This window comes from Scyliorhinus canicula, chromosome 16, assembly GCF_902713615.1.
Source record: "Scyliorhinus canicula chromosome 16, sScyCan1.1, whole genome shotgun sequence".
In the NCBI taxonomy this organism is placed as follows: domain Eukaryota; kingdom Metazoa; phylum Chordata; class Chondrichthyes; order Carcharhiniformes; family Scyliorhinidae; genus Scyliorhinus; species Scyliorhinus canicula.
Genome location: NC_052161.1, coordinates 40,337,805 through 40,354,326, shown reverse-complemented (window position 1 = coordinate 40,354,326; position 16,522 = coordinate 40,337,805). Strand labels below are relative to the sequence as shown.

The window sequence follows — 16,522 nt, the reverse complement described above, 5'->3', positions numbered from 1 at the left end:
GCCGTCGTGACAGCCGCGCATGCGTGGGTTGGAGCCGGCCAACCTGCGCATGCGCGGTTGACGTCACATAGGCGCCGCCATCGCGTCACTCTCGGCGTTCCGCCCGGCAGCCGAGAGTTACGGAGCGCCACTCCTAGCCCCGCCGGGAGGGGAGGATAGGGGGTGAGGAGCGGCCTCCGAGGCCGTCGTGAAACTCAGCCGAGTTCACGACGCCCCTCCTGATTTTTCCCGGGAGCGGAGAATTCCACCCCCTAGATTTGGGGAAGCTTCTATTGGATTGGAAAATTGTGAATCTAACTCTTTTATTCAAAAAGTGAGGGAGACAGAAAGCAAGAAAGTACAAGCTTAACATCTATCAAAGGGAACATGCCAGAAGCTATTATTAAAGATGTTATAGCAGGGCATTTGGAAAAAATCATGATAATCAGGCAGGGACAACATTATTTTGTGAGAGGAAATCATGTTTAATCAATTTATTGGGAGTCTTTGAAGAAGTCATTGCTGCTGTGGATAAAGGGGAACAGGTGGATATACTGTGCTTAGAATTCAAGAAGGCATTTGATGAGGTACCACATCTAAAGCTCAATATGTCGGAGTAACATATTAGCATGGATAAAAGACTGGCTAGCTAATAGGAAACAAGGAATAGGCAGAAATGGATCTTTTTCTGGTTGGCGAGATGTAACGAGTGTTGTGTCATAAGATCAGTGCTGAGGCCACAACTTTTTCCAATTTATACAAATGAATTGTATGAAGGCACCAAATGTATGGTTGCTAAATTTGTCTACAACACAAAGATAGGTAGGATAGTAAGTTGTGAAGAGAACATATGGAGGCTACAAATGGATATAGACAGGTTAGGTGAGTGGACAAAGATCTGACAAATGTCAAATAGCCCAGTTCATTTTAGCAGGAATTTTCTTCAAAAGCACCATATCTAAATGGTAACAGACTGCAGAGCTTTGAGATGTAAAGGTGTCAGAGTGCATGAATCACAAAAGGCTGGGATGTAGGTGCAGTCATTAGGAAACCTAACAGCAAGTTATTGTTTATTGTAGGGGAATGGAATATAAAAGCAAGGAGGTTATGCTTCAGTTATACAGAATATTGGTGAGACCACATCTGGAATAATGCGTGCAGTATTGATCGTCTTATGTAAGAAGGGATGCAAATGCATTGGAAGCACTTCAGCGAAGGTTTACTAGACTAATACCTAGGATGGTCAGGTTGTCTGACGAGGAAAGGTTGGACAGGCTAAGCTTGTATCCGTTGGAGTTTAGAAAAATAAGAGAACATTTGGTTAAAACCAGAAGATCCTGAGGGGTCTTGACAGGGTGGATGTCTAGAACTCGGGGTTACTGTTTAAAAATAAGGTCTCGTTCATTTAAGACAGAGATGAGGACATTGTTCTTTCTCTCAGTGTGAGTCTTTGGAATTCTCTTACAAAGTGGTGGAAGCAAAGTCTTTGAATATCTTTTAAGGCAGATGTAGTTAGATTCTTTATAAGGGGTGTAAGGTTATCGGGGGTCTAGGGTCAAGTGGCCTACTCCTGCTCTTAATTCATGTGTACATATGTATGAATAATTATTCTAATGTGATAGGTGGCATCTTAGAATTGTTGTTTACATTTTTCTTGCCTCTTGGTGAGAAAGCATCTACTGCCCCTCCACTCAATTCTTCCACACAACATTGTTACGATTATGAACTCAGCATGTGGTGAATTGTTTGCGCATTATGTGGCACAATACACAGTGGTACACTAACATGCATCCAATTATGCATTATTCCTTGATTCATACCATTCTCAACAACTTCATCTTTTAAGGCAGATGTAGTTAAGATGCTTTATAAGCAAGGGGTGTTCATTTTGATAGGAGAATCCAGTGTTTTGAAATAGCTCATGGGCTCTTGTTGAACCCCTGATAACAAGCATTTTTTCTCTGTTCCAAAATCATAAAATTGAATGGTTGATTTATTCAGAAAAATTTAAATTGAACCAGAAAATTATCAGCAAAGCCTAGAAATCTGCATGAAACTCAGTCATGTTTTGAAAAAAATCTTGGGTGGGATTCTCCGACCCCCCGCCAGGTCGGAGAATTGCCGGGGGCCGGCGTCAATCCCGCCCCCGCTGTGTCCAGAATTCTCCGGCACCGGAGATTCGGCGGGGGCGGGAATCGCTCCGCGTCGGTCGGCGGGCTCCCCCCGGCGATTCTCCGGCCCGCGATGGGCCGAAGCCCCGCCGCTGTCAAGCCTCTTCCGCCGGCGTGGATCAAACCCCCTACATTACCGGCGGGAGCAGGCGGCGCGGGTGGGCTCCAGGGTCCTGGGGGGCGCGCGGGGCAATCTGGCCCCAGGGGGTGCCCCCATGGTGGCCATGGCGATCGGGGCCCACCAATCGGCGGGTGGGCCTGTACCATGGGGGCACTCTTATCCTTCCACCTTCGCCATGGTCTTCACCATGGCAGAGGCGGAAGTGACCCCCTCCTCTGCGCATGTGCGGGGATGACGTGACGCTCCGGCGCATGCGCGGACTTCCGGCGGCTGGCGAAGTCCCTTCGGCCCCGGCTGGCATGGCGCCAAAGGCAGTCCACGCCAGCCAACAGAGCGCCAACCACTCCGGCGCACGCCTAGCCCCTCAATGTTAGGGCTTGGCCCCTAAAGGTGCGGAGACGTCTGCACCTTAGGGGCGGCCCGACGCCGGAGTGATTCACGCTACTCCATCACGCCGGGACACCCCGCCCCGGCGGGTAGGGGAGAATCCCAGCCCTTATGTTCTCTGCATTTCCACATTCAATGCTCCTAACATTCATTAACAATCCTAATGATTTATTTTTGTTGAAAAAATTGGAGGTAAGATAACCAAAAGCTTCAGATGTTAAAACCAGGTTAGTGGATAAAATTCAAAATGCTGGAAATGAACAATAATAATGATCTAGTTAAGAAAGGATCTAGTTCTAAACTGAACGGCACAATTAAAATGTAACAGTCATTTTTTGCTCTTTTCAATAGCTTACCATTCTGTGTGAGTTTTGTCGAACAAACCAAAGTAGAAATTTGAAATGAATCTTTGCTGATGGCAAAGTTTCCAAAATTGTGCATATTTTTCCCAGTCATTGTGTAGCCTTTCTCCTCAAGCATTGGTTTTGTTGCTGGTAGATTTAGGTATAGTGATGCATCTTCCAGTTTTTTGGCATCCCACTGTGCAGAAAAAAGTCTAAGACTCAAAATGTGTTATACTTCAATATATGTATTAAAAGCACATTATCAGAATATCCGATGCTTAACCTTCTTCAGTAGTGCTAATGTGTGTGCATAAACCACTATCTACGAACATACCTTGTATACAATTAGGTCATGCTCTCCATCTCTTAGCGTTGTCCCATCGTACCTCATCAACTTCACAAATGCCAATGCAAATATCTTCTCAGATTTGTCTTTAGCTAAACAAAGAAAATCTCACTGAATCTTAAATGGTTATTGTAATAAGTGAAACACCACAATAAGTAACTTTTTAGACCAAAAGTAAACTGTTAACACATGCCTACATTTACAAAACACAATATAAATTTTACAACGGAAGAACTGCAATGTGCTAAGCCCTGGACTTATCTTTGCACATTGGATTAGAAATGTCATGGGAAAAAGGCAAGATTTTATAATAGGGAAAATGTAATTTGCATTTAATGGAGGAATCTCTCAAATTCCACAGACAACATTTTCTTCTTTTGAAATAATAAATGCCCAGAGTTTCATTATCTTCCATTTCTTTTGAAATATAATCGGAACTTTCATCAAATAGTAGAAATGCTTGCTTTCATGCAATGTGTGCCAGCAAATGGGCAAGACTAGCTGAGAATGCCAATGATGAACACAGGATCACCTCAGCAATTACAGCTGCTTGAATGGACTATCTGAATTCCAATCAGTTCAGACCTAAAGTCAGCAGCCAACTGGCACTCTCTCTCATTGGGAAATCACAGGAGTGACAGATTAAGAAGTTAGAAGTTTCACAATCCACCAGTGCTGTGGCAAATGACTATTTTAATCATTGACATCCCACCGCAAGTGAATCTATTGCGTGCATGGCATTTGAACTTTGACAAAAGCGTTTTTCTTTCAATGTTTAGAAAAAGGTGGCAACATAGCAAAAGTAGAGGATTAATGTTCCAGTGGGGAACAGCATATGCCAGTGGGTGGCATGATAGCACAGTGGTTAGCACTGTTGCTTACAGAACCAGGGTCCAAGGTTCAATTCCCGGCGTGGGTCATGTCTGTTTGGAGTCTGCGCATTCTCCCCGTGTCTGCATGGGTTTCTTCAAGCTCTCAGGTTTTCTCCCACAACTCCCAAAATTCGTGCTTGTTAGATGAATTGGACATTCTGAATTCTCCCTCAGTGTACCTGAACAGGCGTCGGAGTGTGGCGACTTGGGGATTTTCACAGTAACTTCATTGCAGTGTTAATTAAGCCAACTTGTGATACTAATAAAGATTATTACTATTTTTCAGGAAGTGCTTCTGACCACTTTGCAGCCCATGAGATATCAGGGGGCCTTCAAGATTGGAGTACCAATTGTGTGGTGCTCAATCTTCTTGGCAGGTGCTTCTGCAGCAATGCGCTCTTAGTCACTGTCTGTGTCTTGTTCACTTAGCTTCTCCCCCTCTTCTAGGACACAACATGATGAAACGTGTAAAAGGTAAAGGCAATGATACTGAAAGATACTGACAAGATATCGAAATGATTCATGGTGCCAATCGCACTCTATCTATTTCTATCCATGGCTACCAGATTACCTGCTGGCCAATGAGTTGGTTTCTCAGTTACAAATTCAAACAATAAAACCATGCCTCTTCAGAGTCTGTAGCATTGTGCTGAGGGACCCTGATGGAAACAACAGTGGCATCAATGATCGAGATCTTTGGCAAATCAGTAGTATGTTGAGATTAGGTGGCACTATCATGCTGCTGTTTAGTGAGGATCCCCTTCCAATAGTCAAGAATCTGTCTAGTTTCTAATGCTGATGTGCAATAGATGAATTGTGTGCACTACTTGCACTGCAGAAGAAGAGAGACATGAAGGAGATACACTCATCAAAACAGTTCAATTTCTTACACATGAATTTACCAGGACAAAGCTAGACAAATTGCCTAGTAAATAAAAGTCACGAAGGACATTTAAATAATAAAAATAATTAATGTTGATCACTGGGCTAACAATTTCCTACTATCTGATTGCAGACAATATTTTCTGTGTTGGAGACCAACAAGGGAGGGGATACCTACACCTAATGTAGGTATCCACTCCCAATATATATACATATGTAATCTTGAGACTAGAATCTTTGCTTACTAGTTAATTTCTTGCAGTATCACTACATGGGCTAGATACTGCAGCACTCTCTGTTAAGCATTTTACACATAAATGTTTTATATCCAATATGCATGATGCAAATCTAAAATATTTAGCACAGAATGTTGCTAGTGATTATTAATTAACATTTTGGTACTGCCACTGTAAAGTGAAATATTGTAATTTCTCTAAATATGCTACTCTATAAATTTATATGTATCCTAATAAATATCAATTACTGAATTTTCAGTCTGAACTGCTTGACCTATCATCTTATTATTTTCTGCCAACTTTAGAGAGATCAAGAGTCGAGGTTACAGTTGCAAATCAACATAAAGTGAAAATTATTCACCTTGAACATACAACATTCTAGATACATAATGCACAATATCAAGTTTCTGATCATAAGAAGCAGGACCAACCTCTGGAAGTCAACTTCTGTAAATAAAAATATGGCAAAGCAGCCCAAATTCTAATAGTGGGATCACAGTTTAAAAATTAATGCTTAAAAAGGGCAGATTCTTCAACAATAAGTGCAAACATAACAAAGAGCTTTACTATTTTGCACGTTAAATGAACCAATAATCAGTACTTACAATCTTGAGACGATCGATGTCGGAATGTGAACCTTAAATGGCTTCGATTTACATCTTCAATAGGAATTGCCACCTACAAAATAATACCAATATATATATATATATATTTAAAATAATCCTGCTCATGCGTTTATTTTAACTTTTGAAATTCCAACTTATGTACAGAGGACATACCTTTACTGTCTCAAACCAACGGGGCTGCTTCACTTGATAGTAAATAACAGATTTATATTCAGAGATACCGTCATCTCCCGCACCAGGGAAAATTACATTCTTTTAAAAACAAGAAGCAAAGATCAGGTGTGAAAAATGTAATACTGCATTTAAGGATTTGAAAAATTACTGAAGAAGATACAAGACAAAATATACCCAAGACCTAGCCAAATTTATATGAAATTTGTGCTCAGCATTCTCCAATGTTCAGGATATAACTTACACAAAGATACAGTTGAAGGAATAGTTATTAAATAACAAAACACAAGATTACAAGCCCCAATTCTGGAATACGTTAATTGTTGCACGCACAACAGCCCCACAGTTGTATCATTGGTAGTAGTCATACCTCCAAACGCTTGCCTTCTTCATCATATACCATCATTGTGACTTCCACATTCTTGGAAGTGGTTTTATTGCCTTTGTCAAACTCCCCTAGCATCAATGTAACATAGATGTCATTACGAACATCACCTTGATGAGGAAATAAAGATAAAGATTCTTAAACAATTAATTTTATTAAGAGAAGTAGGTAAAAGAAAAAAAATATTTTCTTGTATTTAACTTAAATTATTTAGAACTAGAGATATGATCATTTGAAAGTAAATTTTACATGCAAATTGGAATTGCTATAACATGCAAATAAGGTAAAGAAAACTCCACAAAGTTTAATCCTGACCAGAAATAGCATTTAAACCTCAAATATTCAAAAGTAGGTCAAGCACTATTTGGTTATAAAGTAATTTGAGAAAATCATCAAGTAGCAGCATTTGCACAGGTTGAACTTTTTAAAATACAAGGAAGATCACTTGTGTCACACAAGCACCAGTAGTGGGGTGTGATCTACTTTGGAAGACCCCGGGCAGGATTCTCCAATAATGGGGCTATGGCCCCACGCCAGCATCAAAGCGCGGGTGTTTCACTCAGCCAGCAGATCGGTGCCAGCCGATCACTTGCCTGGCCGTCTGTGAGGATCCCCAGTGAAGGATCCCCCCCGCCCCCACCAGAGCAGCCATGGACTGGGTCCTCAGCAGTCGCTGGCCGTTCCCGACAGGCAAAACATGGTTAGAACCACGCTGTCGGGAACTCGGCCAGTTGTCCTCGCAGAATTGCCGCGGGGTTCTCTGTCAATGGCCCCTTGCCACGTGCGCGCAATTCGCAGCGATTCCCCAGGGGCCGGAGAATCGCGGGAGTGGCATTGCGCCGGATTTTGGCGTCACTGGCATTCTCCGCTCCCGTGCCTATCGCGATTTTGGCGCGGAACCTCAGAGAATCCCGTCCCCCATTCCTAGCAGGGCATAACACAGCATACCAAGTCCTGAAACATTAATACTGTTTTGCTCTCTAGATGATCCTTCAGGCTAAGTACTTCCAGCATTTTTAGTGTTTTTAAAAATAGAGATCCAACATGGCAATCTCTCCCTTACTCATTCATAACAATTCAAATCAGAGATTCTACTTCACTACTTTCTGGTCTTTATCCAGTGATAAAAATTATAAAGTGTCCAGAGGAGATTTACAAGAATGGTTTCAGGGATGAGAACCATCAGTTATGGGTATAGATTGGAGAGGTTGGGAAGTTTCTGTTGGTGTTAAGAGGCTAAGAGGATGTTTGATGAAGATGTTCAAAATCATGAGTGGCCTTGACAGGATGGAGAGACTGTTCCCACTCATAAAAGGATCGAGAATGAGAGAGCACAGAGTTAAAGGGATTTGCAGAAGATTAATATTTTGATATGATTTAAAAATTTACACAGTGAGTGGTTCAAGTCTGGAATGCACTGCCTGGAAGTACGGCGTCGGCAGGTTCAATGGAGGCATTCAAGAGGGCATTAGATGATGATCTGAACAGAAGAAATGTGCAGAGGTAGGAGGAAAAGTCAGGGGAATGTCACTAAGCCATAATGCTCATTTGGAGAGCCGATGCAGACACAATGGGCCGAATGGCCTTCTTCTGCGCCATAACAATATTGTGATACTATGATAAGAGTTATTGATAAAAAGCTATAATTCAGGTTGAATCAAATAATCAACTGAAAAAATATGAGGCAGGAGCGAAAACCTCAGTACCTCAACTTCCTGAGATAACGGAAATTCAAACAATTTTTCACATGATGATGAATACAATTCAAGAACAGGCTGATATGCATGTCAAACAAAGTATCAGTTCATTAGAAAATACAGATTAAATCTAAGATCAGGACAAATAAATAACCATATCAGCCAGATCAAAATTGGCTGTCACAGAATTCTTCAAACACCATTCCTGTAGAAAATAAACACGAACTTCATAATAATAATCTTTATTATTGTCACAAATAGGCTTACATTAACACTACAATGAAGTTACTGTGAAAATCCCTGAGTCGCCACATTCTGGCGCCAGTTCGGGTACACTGAGGGAGAATTCAGAATGTTCAATTCACCGAACAGCACGTTTTTCGGGACTTGTGGGAGGAAACCGGAGCACCCGGAGGAAACCCACGCAGACATGGGGAGGACGCGCAGACTCCACACAGACAGTGATCCAAGCTGGGAATCGAACCTGGGACCCTGGCGCTGTGGAGCAACAGTGCTGACCACTGTGCTACTGTGCTGTCCACATGGAACCATGGACACTCCCACCCGCAGGTTTCCCGGCAGCGTGGTAAGGCTTTAATGGAAAATCCCATTGCCAAGCGGCGGGAGTAGAGAATACCGCTGCCAGCGAATGGCACACCGCTGAGAAACACGTGGCTGTGGACTGGAGAATCCAGCCCATGAACGTTCAATGAACAGAAACATGTTCTTGTCCTAGAACAATGTGTTACAAGATAAACATTTTTTCTAATACTGTAGGCCTTCTATTAGAATAGATATTACCAACTTCTGAAGAGTCTAGGTCATCACCCCAACCCGTAATATGGAATCAGATGTTTTTTCAGAAAGCTTATTCATATGTGGCCATGCTTTGAACCAATAGATTCTGCCTATGCAAGATCCTTAAACATTAATTGATGCCAAGCAGCAGAAACTCCACAAATCAAATTGTGCCACCCAATGGTAGGCTGGGGATTCTTTAGGAACCTCTAGACATCCCATAACAAAGATGGGACATTTAAGACTAACGTTAACATAGTATTGGCTTCTTTGATACAGTTACAGAACATAAAATATCAAAAAAGAACTACTCAGGTAATAAATACCAGTCTAATATTGTAATGACACCTGTTCAGGTGTTTCCAGGCAATGGTGGAAGAAGCAACCAAGCTATAGAATTCAAACACAAATATAAATTCCAATTTGCTTCTTTTACACTTGAAATTTGTAAAATAATTCCTTCACAAAGTTTCAATAACTACATTTATATTAACCTGGCTGGCTTTAATTAAAGTGTTAGTCTGGAACTATCAAAGAAACTAGATCAGGCGAGGTAACTTCTGTGGTTACATAAAACAGTCAATGTTCACAGATATTGAAAACTATTTCTTACTGACACATTATAGCATAGTCTATAATGTCAACTGTAAATATTGCATATATTAAAACCATAGAAAAATGACAGTATAGAAAGAAGCCATTAAGCCCATTGTGCCTGTGCCGGCCAAACAAAAAGAAAAACTAGCTGCTCATTTTAATCCCACTTTTCAGAACCCAGCCTATAGCCCTGCAAGTTATACCACTTTGACTGCAGCTCCAGGTGCCTTTTAAATGAATTGAGCGTTTCCGCCTCAACCACCATTTAGAGCAGTGAATTGCAGATGTCCACCACCCTCCGGGTGGGAGGTTTTTCCTCATGTTCCCTCTAATCCTTCGACCAATCACCTTAAATACCTTATAGCTATGATTACTTCCTGCTTTCAAATTTTTATTTCCTGATATTGCATTTTCATCACATTGTTATCTCAGCTTTGCCACTACAAGTTTCTCATTTTATAATGGAACTGCCTAGCTAAACCTGTCACTATAATCAAACCCTCCCACCAATTATGGCACTGTAACACAAAATCTTTGCATTACCACACTCCTAAATTTTCAGTGCAAAGAAACTTCTTTGCCCCAACCAACTCCATTGCTCTGCATTACAAAATGGCACTAATTTTGATAGTTAATTATAAATAATATCAAATCCAAGTGTGTTAAATTGGTCATTGCAATGAAATTAAAATCACTCTTGTTTCACTCCATACAATATGCTATTATTATTGACATCCATTGTCTCAGGAGATGCACAGAGGTACGTCACTTCAGTATTGAACATTGTCTGTTGTGGCTGTCGAGCCCAATTCATGAGTAACTCTCGCTTTTGCAGCTGACACAGATGAACAGCATTGGCCCAAGGTTGACTGATGTTTCTTCCTTCTGGCAGGCTCTCTTTTCTGCCATCTGGTCATTTCTTTTGTCCTTTGCTTTTTCCATACCCTTCATGACTGCTTGTTAGTCAGCAGTGAGGACTTCCAATGCCTCGACTCAGATCCTGGTCAACTTGAAGTCTTGCTTGCAGACATCGTTGTAACACAGACATGCGTGATCTGTTGATCTCTTGCTGAAAGCAAGTTTGCCATAGAGCATGTCTTTGGAGAATGTGGCCATTGTCCATTCTGCTCATGTAACCCAGCCAATGGATTTGTCATTGGTTCAAGAGGGCAAATATGCTGAGAACCCTGCACACTAGTGTACTTCCATATTCAGCACTCTGTCTTCCCAGGAGATTCCCAACACATGTCTGAAGCAGTAGAGGTGGAAGCTGTTCAGACGTTTTTCTTGGCTTGTATAAGTTGTCCATGCTTCACTACTGTAAAGCAGGGTGCTGAGAACACAAGCCCGGTACACACAGAACTTAGTAATTTCTGCAACAAGGAACAGGTTGCTGGTAATTGTTCATCCAAGATATGTAAAGCCGTTGACGATCTCCAGAGTAAGGTTGACGGAAGGAGGTGTTTCTATGTCCTGTCTCACAATTTTGGTGTGCTTGATGCTGATTCTCAGTCTAAACTCTTTGCAGGCCCAGAAGAACCAATCTACAAGCTGTTGCAAGTGAATTTCAATATGGGATGTCAGAATGCACATCAGCAAACAGCAACTCACAAACTAGGGAAATACGCCCTTTGTTCTTGGCACTCAATCTTGCCAGGTTGAACAGCTTGCCATTGATTCTAGCATGGAATGGAGATAGACACCCTCACTTCAGTCGCTGGAAGTGTACAATCGCAGCATGGAGAAAAATATGCCAAATAGTGTTGGATGCCATACGCAGCCCTGTTTTACCCAACTGCTGATCTTGAAAGCCTCTGATGCTGCTCCTTGTAACTGATAAATCTGCATGTGCTCGTGAATGGAAGCAATTATGCTGAGGAGACCAGCCGGGCAGCCTATTTTTCACAACAGTTTAAAGAGTCCATGAACTTTTGTTTCTCTGCTGGGAGGAAAGATACGTTCCTCAAGACATAAGTGATGCAAAAATAGTCACCTTGCACAAAACTGTTGCATTGACTGCAACAGTTGCTGAGGCAACCCCTTGTTAAGTATTGTGGGGAAGGACTTTATTTTTGTTGCTCCAACCAAATTGCAGATCCTGGCATCACGTATCTACAGTGCACCTCAGTGTGGTTTCAGAGCTGGCAAAAGGACAGCTGATATGATTTTCTCAATTTAGTTACAGGAGATGTGCTGCGAACTGCACAGACCACTTTACATTGTTTCCATGCCTTGTCAGCAGAGTCAGTTACTTCATTTTTGTTAATGTTAATATATTTACAATGACCAGAAATATGGATTGATGGAAGTGTTCACTACAATTTACTTGTTTGCTGACAAACTCACCAGGCATTATTATTTCAGGGAAACCCATTTTTCTTGCAACTGCTGTGGTTCTGTCGACTAGGTGTGGAAAATCTTTTCGTATCTGATGAACGTCACCTAAAAGCAGCTTCAATGTCACCCACAATCCTAGGAAAATAAAAGATACCAAAAAATAAATCATCCCTCACAAATTCGCCATTCAAACTAATAGATCAGAAGATTTGTTTTCACAATGGAAAAGGTACCAATTTTTCAAATTTGGTGACACTACCATTGAAATCAAAGGGGGAATGAAACTTCACCAACATATATTTATCCTTTTTCTTTTTATGAATGGTAGATAGGAAATACAATCTCTAAATGTTTCTACCATATTTATCCAAATGTGGAAGCAAGCTGAAATGGGTCTGGAAACAAGATGGGGACAATAAAAGTACAACACAATGAGTCAGTCTTTGTGAGGGGTTAGGAGTCACTGTCAATGAGCGAGGCATCATTCAAACACATTATGTTGATGTACACATTTCCAAAATTGTAGGAAAATGGTTGTGAGATCTAACAGGAAATCTAAGTTGGAAGATGCAAAGGGGCTGGAGAACTGCTGCTTCTCCAAGGGAGCAAAATGCAGCATCTGCAACAGAAGCAGAGATTGAACAGTTCATGTGACTGCTTTGGAAGAACCAGTGTATGTGCCATAGTCGAATAATTCAAGCTTTGCATTTGCTTGGTTTCATCCAGAAAGGATTCCAGCTTGAAATGGCGGTAGCTCAACAGGGGTCTCTTGACAGATGCTGGCAGGGATCAGTAAGGGTGAAAAGAGTGGATGTCAGAATGATATTAGGAAGTGGGAATAGAAGACAGGAAAGTAAGAAAAAGTTTGCACATTCGAACTAAAAGATAAGGAAACTCAGATCTGCAGCAGGATCAACACAAGAACACAGAAAGACGCAGTCGCCGTATCTTATATATAGGCCTTGACCTGAATACTTGACTCCTTTAAACTGTAAATTGAAATTGATCTTATTGAAATTGATCTATCAATTGGGCTTGTCTAGCCTTCACAAAGAGTTGGGCCTGCTTAACAATTACCACCATGTGTTCAAAAGTCATCAAAGCAGCATCATCATTAAGAGCCTCCAGGGTACTTTTATAGTGTTTTTCATGTTTTATGTATACTCTCTTGTATACATAAGGTAATTTCACAAACACTGAAGAACATAAAGGAGCAGTTAAGAGTTTCTACAATTAAAAAAGGTACCCAAATGAACAAAAACATATTTAACGGCATTTTTGCAAAACATTTGCAGCTAAACTGTTATAAGAGAGAGCCGTTTCAAAGTTGGAGCACATTGCATCAATATCTTGAGTTACTACTAAATTACAGAAAAATTGAGATTTTTGAAATGACGATGGAATGGGCAATTAATATTTTTTTGCATAGAAATATCTAAAGCTATGCTTTCTTATTTTTACACAAGTATCTGTCATGAAAATCCTTGTCCATCAAAAACACTAAGTGGTGGTTTGTACAGGAGGTGGGGAACAGATTACCCACTGCTCACCGCTCCACCCAACCTAACAGCGGTGGGCATCTTGTCACTGTAAAATCCTGCTGCTCCAAAGCAATATTACATTGGGGGCGGTCTTAATTAATGCCTTCAATTTCCTGTTTATCCTGTTCCTATTTAGCATAGACTCGTCACAAAATTATATTTTCTAACAAACAGTACTTACCTTGACCCTTGTGGTTTACTTCCTTGGCAGCAATGACTTTATTGATCACAGTCTGAAGGAAGTCATTCTCCCCTGCTACCCTGGGTGAAAAACGGGATGATATGTTCAGCTGCTTGTGTCGAATGGCGTCATCCAATGCTAGCCTGGAAGATGCACATGACGACCAACACCACAAGAAACAGAAGGGCCACACAAACCAGAATTCACAGTACAAGGGGACACAAAATATCATTGCATAAATGCAACAAACAGTTATCATCAGCCAACGCAAGGGACAGGACAGATGGATAACAAGAAAGACATAGGAAGATTATTATTCAAGAAAATGCTGACGGCACAAGAATAAATGCAAATCTGCATCACTATGACTAACATCTTCATGGACCACCATAAATAAGCCCTTCCCCAAGAGCATAATGAAAAGATTCACACTGTAGCCACAGAAAATGCAACATTTTAATGTATCAATGTCTGTTTTCATAATACAATGGAGCCCTCCTAAACTTAGTGCTCAAAGAAACATCTTTGGTGCAATTTGATCATTTGACTACAATAATGATAGACGCACACAAAGGTCCATTCACTTGCATTGATTTCATCCCTGTTCCTATGTTTCATGCACAGTATTGCAGAATGTTCTAGATATTAATCAAAGACTACACCCTCACATTTCCACAGTACCTGGTAATAAATTATTTAATTCACGTAGTTTTTCTCTCCTTAAATAGATTTCTTTTCACGGAAAACCTCTAAACCTGGTCCAACCTTCCAGAAATCGGTTGCAATAATGAGACTACTGAAAAGGCAGTAGCCTCATTACTGTAGAAAGATAGGGGGAAATAATAAATACCTGATAACATTACTCCTTAGACTTCACTGCATAGATTGTTCCATGGTTAACTAATGGTCCACTGTGGTGAAATCAATTCCTTACAATATAATAAATTGTACTGGTACACACTGAATTCCATCAGTTAACCAGTCAAGTTTAAAATCTCTCAGTTTCCTCAGTTACCAGAACATAACTCGCTCTTTTACAGCTTCTGATTAATAAACTTAAACTATCTAGGTTCTAAACATAATTTCAAAACAGTGAAATCAGAAGACTCAAAACAATTCCTGCCATACTTGCACTTGATAAAGTTTCCTATCTTGAGGATGGTTCGCATGCTGCATACCTTGAGCTTTTTGTCATGAAATCTCTTCGTGAATTTACAATTTCAAAAGAAATCTATATTTTTTGCAACTATAGACAAAGCCTCAATACATATTTAAATATGCTATAGCTGTCCAAGATCACACCAGCACTTCAAAAAATAAATGCTGTCAAGTTGGTTACTACGTTTACCAGGACATTTATCTGTTCCCTAAGATCCTCATCTATCATACTCCATGCTTCTCCTTGGTCATTCTATCAAAATTTCCTGGCATGTGAAAACCAACAAGAAACTTCAGTCAAACCTGAGGAACCTCTCTCTTCTCAATGCCGCAAACCTCACTACAACTACCCTCCAACTCCCAACAAATTCCATTTTACAGCACACCTATATTACATCCCCTTGATATTCATCACCGTCTTGAATGGAACTCAATGACAGCTGATCTTAAAAGGGATTCCAAAATTTCAGGAAGCTTTAATAGAATAGAATAAACAAGCAGGAAATAAAAATAATCAGAAAAGACATGCAGCTATATTATGTTACAATAGTCATAAAGAAATACACAAGCACGTAATAAACTCAAGAAAATAGAGAAGCACCAAACCTTGGAAGGTTGAAAGATTTGCATATACATCATACACAAAAACAACTGAACTATAGTCTACTGGAAACATATCAAATATGAAGTGTTTTTTCAAGCCATTTGCCAGAAGTATCAAACTATCTCAATTATCTTTATTGGTGCGCATTTTTAAATGTCATAATTTTATGCATACTCCAGAACATAATATGATAATGAACACTGTTTGATGGAATATTTGGTCCTGAAGTACTGAGATCTGAACTATCATATTTCTAGATTTTCCGTGCTGACATCTTGTAATATGACAATTGTTCCATAAAACAATTCATGTGCTGCATTAGAATCCAAAAAAGAACACCCACCTGGGAGAAAGACTTGCCTCTGACAACTGACAGCCAACTGGACTAGTCAGCAGCACCCTGATCCTAGCAGCGTCACCGGGAGATGAGACCTTGGTCAGGGTTAAAGGGAGCTGTGAAGGTGGTGCACCGCCCTCTGCCCCCTTTCGCACCCAAGACCCAACCAGGCCTACCTGCCAGAGAACCTATCCGTCGTCGACGTTCACCCTCTAGCCGGAAAATTGAAGCCGAGTGGAATTAGACACTTAAAGGCCTCAATTGACGCAATGACAGGCAGATCACCCACCGCCTGTTACATATCAGTAAGGTTGAGCAGGGAAGACACTCTCCAAATTTTAAGGGACCCCCCCACACACACACAAACCTGTCCATTTATTTTGCCCATTAAATTTCAAGTTCTTGCATATGCAGAATCTGATCAAAGATTCAACACCAGGGTTAGGAACCCTTATGACTAATGCACAACGGCATTGGGCATTTCTATGTTAAATACCTTTATGTTATATTTCATACTGTGCATTTGAACAATGTGTACTCAGGCAATTATCCACAATCTTCCTCCAGTCCCCTGAAGAGCAGTTGTTCCTCAACCAACATCAGCATGAAGCACATTATAGGGTGTGTCTTTTCTTTGCTGTTTGTTAACCCTTTCTATGGGCAAATTGACTGCCATGCATGTCTGCATAACTCTAGTTACTCGATTTCAAAAGTAAACTCTGGTATATGCTAATAACCCGATAAAACGTTAA

General features: G+C 40.8%; 2 protein-coding genes across 7 annotated transcripts in view; one reads left to right on the top strand and one right to left on the bottom strand.

The window, feature by feature from the left end:
- The window catches only part of LOC119979445 (inhibitory synaptic factor 2A), a 404,538-nt gene that overhangs the window by 150,646 nt on the left and 237,370 nt on the right, over window positions 1–16,522 (top strand). The window lies entirely within an intron of this gene.
- dock1 (dedicator of cytokinesis 1) overlaps window positions 1–16,522 on the bottom strand; it is a 763,650-nt gene that overhangs the window by 556,959 nt on the left and 190,169 nt on the right. Inside the window, 7 exon segments of the mRNA XM_038821673.1 lie at window positions 3,015–3,198; window positions 3,337–3,440; window positions 5,944–6,016; window positions 6,118–6,216; window positions 6,506–6,630; window positions 11,959–12,084; window positions 13,672–13,814. Of these exon segments, the coding sequence (XP_038677601.1) occupies window positions 3,015–3,198; window positions 3,337–3,440; window positions 5,944–6,016; window positions 6,118–6,216; window positions 6,506–6,630; window positions 11,959–12,084; window positions 13,672–13,814 (854 nt within the window).